At 41.8% G+C, this 9,834-nt stretch overlaps 1 protein-coding gene across 9 annotated transcripts in view; it reads left to right on the top strand.

Annotated features, from left to right (window-relative positions):
- lekr1 (Leucine-, glutamate- and lysine-rich protein 1) overlaps positions 1 to 9,834 on the top strand; it is a 92,313-nt gene that overhangs the window by 34,479 nt on the left and 48,000 nt on the right. For 7 of the 9 annotated variants that reach the window (XM_020600375.1, XM_020600376.1, XM_020600374.1 and 4 more), the window contains one exon: positions 7,980 to 8,482. In XM_020600375.1, the coding sequence (XP_020456031.1) occupies positions 7,980 to 8,482 (503 nt within the window). Of the gene's footprint in view, positions 1 to 3,092; positions 3,195 to 7,979; positions 8,483 to 9,834 lie in introns of all 9 variants that reach the window. The other 2 variants (XM_020600379.1, XM_020600377.1) reach the window with 2 other exon arrangements.

Below are 9,834 nucleotides of genomic sequence, written 5' to 3'. Positions count from 1 at the left end.
AATGGACATGCCATTTTGGTCTCTGCGTGACGGAAACATGTGCAATCTATGAATGTACTGAAAGATTAAATGAGGTAGGCCTATTTAAACACCTTTCACTTTAAAAAGGGGCGGAGACCGGAGGAAACTCTGGGTTTCCCGAACAAAACCTGCTCCCAACCAGGTTAGGTTCACAGAGTAAGTTGCCATAGTAACTGACTCTGAGTTTAGATGACCTTTGTTTTTGAAACGGGTTTAACTTACCCCACTTTCACGGGTTTAAGTTACCTCTATTTCTGGAACCGAAAACTCTGAGTTTTCCTCATTTCGGGGTTAACAAACTCTGAGTTTCAACAAAACCTCCTTGAAACGGGCCCCAGTTCTCTGCCTGCTGGCTGCTCCTCAGGCTAGTTGTTTGTTGACGTGTGTGCCTTGCTGTGCCATGCTGTGCTGTGACTCGCCCTGTGTTTGGATGTGATGTGATGCATGGCCAAGTGCTGGTTGAGGCAGCCATAGGTGATTCTTTCCCTGCTACTGCCCTTTCCCTGCTTCCACACAAAGGAGCAAGTGAGGGGGGCAGCCAGGCAGATGGGGAAGGCAGAGAAAGAGAATATATGCAAACCAAAGCCAGTAAGGCAACAAACATGTAGCCTTGGACTGTAACCCCTTCCAAGTCTTTACTTCATTATAGTCCCTAACTATTTTTTACTAACCCCTGTCTCGATCACCCCTCTGACATGTGCTTCAGACCCCTCTTTCCTGCACTTCATCTGCTTTGCTCCTAATTTTTTGTGACTGTTACTGATCCTTTCAGCATCTGCTGTCTGCATGTACACGTCTGTGTGTGTATGTGTGTGTGTGTGTGAGTGTCTGTGGATTTCTCAGTGCTACTCTTCCATATTGACACTGACAACCCAGAGACTGGCCACCTCACATACTTTGATTCATCCACTTTACAGTACAGTATGACCCTGATCTATCTGCCCCTTCCCTTCTCTCTTCTATGCTACTTGCACGTCTCTGCCTCACACCCTCCTCATTTTGGCATTTCCTCTATCCCTTGTGACTGTTACTACTCCCTTTTCCCTCTTCCACACACACCCAGATGCACACACTCCTATAAAAACATAGTCATTCACACAGAAATACGCACCATGCTGTTGTCAAGGACGTTATATACACAAATATTCATGCACATGCTCATATCTGCACTTGCTCATAAACACACACTCTTACCATGGTGATGGTGTGGTGCACCATGGGGTACAGATGAGTGGAAACTCCGTGTTGGCGCACGCCACAGGGGGTCTTTGTTGTCACAAAAATCAACGACGCCACAGTCATGAAGTGGTGTCTCGGTCACACACGGTCATGAGCGCACACATACATACAGGTGTATTAATGCACATACCGGTGACACCCAATAAAGCAAAAAGGAAAAGACAATACAGAGAAATAAAGGTGCTAACACTCTCCGAAAGTGAAAAAAGCTCAAACTAATGTTTTGACACGCGAAGACAAGAGCACAGCCGGACATTTTCTGTAGTACACACACATACCCACACATTCCATAAATTATCGTGCATTGTCACAATCTAAAAAAGTAATGCATTTATGAAAATTAGGAGCAAAAAAATAACGGTTAAGTCCCTGAACTACTTAATCTCTCATTTTGTGCTTTCACAGAGAGAGAAATGGGATGAAATAGCAGCTAAGTAGATAGAAAGGAGAAAGCATTTGTTAGATTGAAAGAAAAGTACAGAGAGAATTTGAAAAAGATTTTAGAAGGATCCGGATATGATGCAAGGCAACCCTCCTGCCTGTGTTTTTTCCTCTCTAAATCCATCACCCATCATCATATCACTTGATTAAACCTAATCCTAATGCCTGTAATCCTCCAAAACAGCCTAAGTGCTTTGTACCCCGTCATAACATCTCTAAACAGATATCTGTGCTGACTTGTGCCTTTATGCATCTCTGACTGTATTGTTGAGTGCAGGTTTTATCTGTTCTTGTCTCTGTACTTTCCAAAATTATACAAGGGCATTCAGGTTTTTCAAGTAGTGAGGAGTAGAGTAAATAAATAAATTTAGTCTGCCTGTTTGCGTAGCCTGCACACAGTCTCACCTTCATTGAAAGCCATGACCTTCCTATCTGATAAATGCAGTTAAGAGATAAAGTTTTTTGGTCAGATTTTAGCTGATAAGTTAGAAGAAATTGCAGTATAAAAACTAGAGATGTGTGTTAAGATCCTTGTAAAGCAGTAATAAATGTGTTTCTGAGTTTGTCACAACACAGTAAAATATATTATTAATCACCCACCCTTTTGAGATCTCTTTAGCAACTAGCGCCAAATCTAGCCATTTCTTTTGGACAGAGTTTAGACACTTTCTCTAGTCCAGGCAAGTCCTAGCGACTTTCTATTAGAGAAAGTATCCCAAGTTTGTCCAAAACAGGTTCCTAGATTTGCTGTAGTAACTTGTGATAGAGCAGGAGAACCTCTGATACTAATGCACTGTAGCTTTTATAACATTATAGGGGTTGTTAGGGGGAGGGGTCATGCTCCAGGGGTTCCAGTGCATCATCAAGCCCTTTCTTTGGCCCAGCCTAAAAAATTATCAAAACAAACATGATGAAAAACAGTTTAATGGCCTAACACCACAGTTCAGTACTGCATAGTTCAGTCTTCTCCACTGTTAATTTTGACACCCGAATTTGATTTAGTTTTTGTCTTAGCCTTTTGACAAAAATGCACTTTAGTTTTAGTCACATTTTACTCTTTTGATTTAGTCAATAAAAACAAATTACATTTTGGTCTAGTTTTCATCATTTTACACTGCATTTTTAATATTTACTGTAGGCTATATCCTCTTCATCCTGGTTGTGTGTAGTTACCATTTTCATGTTCAAGTGTCTGGACAATGCTTATTTGTATGTGTGTACTTGGGTGCATAAATGTTTGATTGGCTTATGGTCACAGAAAGCATGTTTGCATGTGCATTTGGACACGGGAGGTGCACTGCGTGGAGGCATGTCTGATGTCTGTGCATATGAATGTGTAACATGAAAGGTCCATGTTCGTGACAGTGACCTACTTCTGCTGTTTTGATCAGCCAGATGGGTCACTGCAGCTGTAGCTGAGGAGGCGGAGGTGGACAAGGGAGAGGAGCAGAGGAAGAGTAAGGACAGTTGTTTAGGAAGAGGGGGGGAAGAAGGTAAGGTAGGACTTTATTGATCCCACAATGGGGAAATTCCTGTGAGAGGGGGACAAAGGGGGGAGAGGGGGACAAAGATGATGGAAAGGGATGCAAGGAGCAAATAGGAGATAAGCAACAGGTAATAGAGGAAAGGATAGGTGTAATGATTGTAGGAGAGGAGTTGTCAAACTGGGAAAATTAGCACTCATTGCTTTGTCTGCCGGTCCACCTTCCGTGCATGAGACAGTGAGTGCAGACATTTGCAGGCAGACATGCAGACAGTCAATATGGCATCACATAAATTAAGTATGATTCTCATCCTGCTAACAGACAAACCACCCACAGAATACCCCCCTACACACACACACACACAAACTACACACTGTGTTTTCGTTTCTCTTTCATTTCATTTCCTATAGACTTATCCTAACCTTAACCGTAACCACTAACCTTGACTCATCACCCTAACTTTAAACCATTTAGCCACCCTAAAATTCAGTGAGTCCCCACAGTGTGAGTGTGTTAACAGGCTTCGGTCCCTTAAATATAAGCAATACAGAGACACACACACACACACACACACACACACACACACACACACACACACACACACACACTCCTAATGTTTAACATCAGGCGTGAGGTAATGGCCTCATGTTTAATTGATGGAATATGGAGATAGTGTGCTGATGACATGGACTGTGCAGTGGGTCCAAGTCACAAAACACAGATAAACACTTCCACACAGAGAAGTCTTGCTACTTGTTAGGTAGAGTAACGGGTACAGGACTCAGTGTTTCTCCTTTCTGGTTATTGACTGTAACAGAGACACACACATAGCTAATAGATCACTGATGTACCTTGAGGCATTACGCATGGGTTGACAATATGTTTACTTTATAATAGGCCCATAAAAAATATTTATTAGCACAATATATAATAATAAAATAATCATTACCAGATAAATTAGACCAGTGTGGTACAAGGATAAGAGCTGTATTTGTCTTGAAATTTAATGTTTAAATTACTTTTGGCAACAGTCCAGTTGCTAATGGATAGGGACAGGATGAAAGTGAGTTAAGAGAGGGGAGCCACGGAAGTGGTGTGTATGCAGTAGAGGACAAAGAGGTTTGGTGTGTACAAGAGAAGTATCAGCTGGCTGCTGACACAAAGCATTTAAAGGGCAACAAGACCTTTCTCTCTTTTTCTATCACTTCCTTGTTTCATTCAACTCATCTCCTCTCCTCTCTTCTCTGCTCCTTTCAGGTATTGCCTGTGGGGGGTGTGCGTGTGTGTGGAGGGGGTGTTTTTGTGGTTTGAGTGCTAAGTGAACGTGCCAATGCCCAAGGCAAGGGGTCTCCCTGTGGGGCCAAGCTCAGGCATGGGAGCACACAACCCACTAGTGGTGCATACACTGTGTCCACAGGGTGTGTGTTTGTTTGTAAAGGGTGAAAGATTGTGAGTTTTCTGTCTGTCTTAAGATGCTTATGTGTGTAAAATTGCCTTTGTACATGTCTGTCCTCATCTGTGTCTTTTGTTTGTTCCCATGTTCATGCTTCTGTATCTTAATGTGTCTGTTAGTCTGTGCATCTGTGTGTGTATATTTCTGTCTGTGTCTGTTATCTACCCTTGTGTTATTTTGATGCCATTTGGCTGTTAGTGTTAGGAAACTTACCTCTGTCTTTGTGCATGTCTGTGTGTCTGTGTGTGTCAGGTCACTTGTTGTGTACTCCCCCTTATTGTCTCTCTTCATAACTACATCACTTGCATAAAGAACTCCCCCACCACATCCCTTCCGCACACATGCGTGCACACCAGTTTACATGCATAAGCATTTTTGGACAAAATACAACCACCACACACACACACACACACACACACCCACACACAGTAGTTTTTGCTGTGTCTGTACCTGCAGGAACCATGAGGACATGTGCACAGTAAACACCAAAACCCCCTGAGCCTCAGTCCTAAATGTTGCTCACCTTTGCACGCACTCTGTGTCTCTGGCTCTCACTGCGTGTGTGACTCTCTCTTTACACACTCCACCAGAAACAGATTATAACCCATATTCTCCAGAGTGCATTTTGTGGCAACACAATGTCATGCGCTGTACTTGTTGAGCATTTTCACCACCCACACTTATATACTTCCTTCTCACCCTTTCTGTCTTCTTTGTCTCATTTTTTCTTATATATGTCTCTACACATACATAAGGAAAATGTTTGATACACCTTATAGTGAAACTGTACAACTCTGGTTTGTTATACAGCCATCCAAACACACAGGGAACCCTGCAAGGACAAGATATACTTTACATATGATACAGATTGCTACAAAAAGTGATCAGGAGTCAAGTCTCATATTGTTTTTTACTCCTCTTTTCAGGGTGTTGGCTGTTCTTTGTGCACACTAGCTAATGTTAGCATAAACATCAGCATAGTAGCATTGTGAGCATGTTAGCATGCCGATGCTACCATTTAACTCAAAGCAAGCCATCACAGAGCTGCTATTGCCTACACTTGATCTAAATGTGCGTAGCCTTATTCTCACTGTTTGCGAGTGTATTGCTCTTCCAAAACTCCGGTCTGTCTTTCTGTCTGTCGTGGCTGCTAAAAGACAGACTCCTGCTGTCCTGAGGACATGAGGCACCTTCACCTGACATGGATAGGCAAGCTCTTAACAGAGACCAAGCCACCATTGTGATATGTGGGAATGGAGAGAGAAAGTCAGATGTAGCTGATGGACAGACTGAGAGAGTGAGAGAAGCTTTATCTTTTTAAAAGTGTCACCTGTCAATCATTTGTCATGTCAAAAGCACTTTCAAGTGACGGTATATATTCTGTCTGTCACCCTGTCATTCTTTCTGACTCCTCTCTTATCATGAAGAAGAAGAAAGCAAGCAGAGGCGGGAGGAGAGACATAGGAACGACATAGATGGCGATCATTCAATAAAATCCATTTGAGTGTCTATCGGGAAGAAGACTTTCAAGCAGCAGCTGCCATTATTTTGCTGTCAGTCTTTCTGCTTGACTGGCTTGTCATGTTTATGCTCTTAGCACTTATTCCACTTGGTTTGTAGTTGTAGATCACCACAAAGGACAAGAAAATGAAACTTTCAAATACTATTTGAAAGTCATCTGACTACATATTTCACTTTTTAGCTGTTACTGTTATTTCCCTCTACATTTAGCTGTTCTGTCTTAACCTCTGATGAGTCCAGTCAAAAACTCCACGTAAACTACCACTCCCGTCAGTCCGTGGTTAATTAATTCTTGAATAGTCACAATGCTAGAAACAATTCTTGACTGCGATGGTGTACACAGATGTATCAGAATGGGATATCCAGTCAGCACATATCCCACAAGATGCATAGTAGAGCATGGATCGGGCTGCATATTTCTGTCTGAACCTGACCCGTGCCTTAGAGTGTGGCATCCGAACCCAAACCAGACCTGTAAAGCTTATAGTATATAATGTCCAAACTCGACCTGAGCCAGAGTGTGAAGTCCAAATCTGACCCAAGCTTGATGCATTTGATTTTGTGCTGTGTTTTTCCCCTTATCGGTAAACGAAGCAGGCATTTGAGTGCTCCAGCCGTCTAGCCTGAAGATTGACCTACATGTCCGAACCCTACCTGGACCCGAACATAATTTCTAAATTTGTCTGAACCCAGCCCAAACCGTTGGGCGCCGACGAGTGCTTTCAGGCTTGGTTCGGGTAGCCACACTCTAATGTATAGTATAAGTATTTGTAATTTTTTTCACATCTACACTCTGTCATTTTCATATCAACATGACAAGAATCAGTATGTCTTTACCATTCACTGAATTATTTTGTTCATATTGGTGGTTTGTGGGGTGGCACAGCGGTGCGGTGGTTAGCGTTATTGCCTCACAGCAAGAAGGTTCCGGGTTTGAGCCCTTTCTGTGTGGAGTTTGCATGTTCTCCCTGTGCCTGTGTGGGTTATCTGTGGGCACGCCGGCTTCCTCCACACAGTCTAAAGACATGCAGCTTGGGTTGATTGGCGACTCTAAATTGCCCATAGGAGTGAGTGTGTGTGGTTGTTTGTCTACATGTCAGCCCTGTGATAGACTGGTGACCTGTCCAGGGTGGACCCCACCTCTTGCCCAGTGTCAGCTGGGACTGGCTCCAACCCCCCCGTGAACCCTATTCAGGAATAAGCGGTATAGATAATGGATGGATGGTGGTTTGTGTCTTATGTATTTAATCCATAGCTTCTTAGTGAACTGATGTGCTGTAATCCTATGAGTTAACTGTCTACTCAGTATCAGAGTAGGTTGTTGTGCAGCAATAACCTGTGCCAGTGTTGTGTCCATTTTGATTAATCAGCTTGTTTACTGTGCCAACTGGATTATTTCCACAGCATTAAACAGAAGAGAACCAGTGATAGGTTTCACCTTTGAAAACACATGGTGTTTGTTTTAGCCACCCATTTGTCTTGAAAACACATTTTCTTAGTCATCTTTCATTACTTCATGATTTGAAGTGAGGGTTTAAAGTGGCTGGTGCTTCATTGGGAAAACATGCACCAATTAAACTTTGGTGCTGCTTTTCAGTCAGAATCTAAGATTGTTAACTCTTAATCAGTAGTACCTACTGTGAAGATGTAGTTTGTAATTTTCAGGGGCTTTAAAGTTGTCTTCAGAGACAGATGTGGCTATGACAAGCTACTCGCAAAAATGTTTAACACATTTTCTTAGGTTTTGTACTTCTAAACTAATGTTATTATTACTTATTACTATTAAAATTTCCAACAAATTGTGCACATTTTCCCTTCAGATGGAGCACAGTGAGACGGTGTGTCGTTACTGTGGTGTGAGCTACCTCATTTTTCATGAGTTCCATCAGCTCCACTCCCAGCTGGCTCTGCAGGAGGCTGAGCTCCAGGAACTGAGAGAGACTGTCCAGAGAGAGAAGGCTCAGCGAGAGGCACTGGAGCTGGGCAGGCTGGAGTGGGAGAGGGGACTTCGCATGGACTTACAAAGACAAGCAGAAGCGAAAGAAAAGAACATAAGAGATGAGCTGGAAGAGAAAACCAGAGCTTTAAGAGATGAGTTTGAAAAAACTGAGAGGAAGAGGAAAGAGGTGGAAGAGAAGTATGAGAAAATCAGTGAAGATAAAGAGAGAGAGCTGAGAAGCATGGAGGTGGAGAGTCTGAAGAAGCAGAGAGAGGAGCTGGAGAGGAGGGCCAAGGAGAGAGAGAAAGTTCTGACTGGCGCACTTCAAATGGCCAATAAAAATTTAGACGAGCAGAGAAAATATCTCCAACAGCTGGAAGAGAGGTGAGGTGTTTTTTCCTTCCCTTCCTTGGTGTGAAATTATATCTAATGTCAGGTTTCATGTTGGCAATTATCCTGTGAATCATGCTGTTAACACACATACACAATCTTAGGCAAATATTCCACTAGCTGGTGTGTGTCTGACACAAACCATGCTATATTGATGAGTCAAACCATGGATATTGCGGTTATGTTGTATGTATGTATCTTTCTTTATTTTTTGGGGACAAATACACATTAATTAACATCAAGCATGTAAATTTGTCAGATTTAGCCAGAATGCAAATTTTCATATGTAAGTCCCAGGGCAGGAAGATGTTATACAATTAAAACAAGTACAAAAACATTGATCAAAAATATTACTCAAAGACAAAATCATGGGAGATCCAACTCTTCTAATAGCTAGTAAGGCTAGCTAAGCTAATGCTAGAATACAGCTATTATTGATATTTACCCTACATATCTTACTGTAAATATCAACTGTACATATCCATTGGTAAATTAGTTCTGACTGCTCATACTGTAGATACTGCGCACTCTTCACTGCTGTTATTGTACTTATGGTTAGATGGTAAACTGCATTTCGTTGCCTTGTGCTTGTACATGGATAATGACAATAAAGTTGAATCTAATCTAATCTAATTACTGAGGTCAACACGCTGTAAATAGCATGGATGTATATGAACTGCCCTGCAAGTGGCTCAAGTTAATGCTAGTTCATAAACTTACATTATACAGAAAAAAATAGAAAAACTATTTTCTGCATTTTAAAATATGGTCTTAATTGACCATAATGCATTTGGGCCATGAGACATTTTATATTTTATGATGATGATATTTTATGATGGATGCCCCTTAACCCTTTTCTCCTCATTATAATCCCATCATTTATTGCTGTTTCTCTCCCCACCTACACATGTGCTCTACAGGGTCTAAGCTGAATGCAGCAGGCTCAGACATGTTCTCTGGGGGCTGATATTAGCTATTCTAGGAAGTATAATTATACACCAAAAGTGGATTTTCTTATAAATAAGTGTTATATCAGAGGCAGCAATGTAGGCCAGGAACTGTATTAACGTCAGAGCTTCCTCAAATAGCAAAAACACGTAAGCAATACATCTCACAGATTTACAGAATATTATTAGATGTAGGCATACTGTATGCAAACACAAAATGTTGTATTTATAGTTTACAGTTCACCTGTTCTTATTTACTGGTGTGTATGTGTGTGTGTGTGTGTAATGTTTTCCACTGGCCAGTTTCAAGGAAATTCACATATGTATCATTATCGGAATGACTGTGCTTTCATGTTGTGTGCATGTGTGTGTGTGCAGCTAACCATGTTAACAGTCATA

This window comes from Monopterus albus, unplaced genomic scaffold, assembly GCF_001952655.1.
Source record: "Monopterus albus unplaced genomic scaffold, M_albus_1.0 scaffold46.1, whole genome shotgun sequence".
Taxonomy (NCBI): Eukaryota; Metazoa; Chordata; class Actinopteri; order Synbranchiformes; family Synbranchidae; genus Monopterus; species Monopterus albus.
The sequence above is the reverse complement of the archived record's forward strand: the minus strand, read 5'-3'. Positions and strand labels throughout refer to the sequence as shown.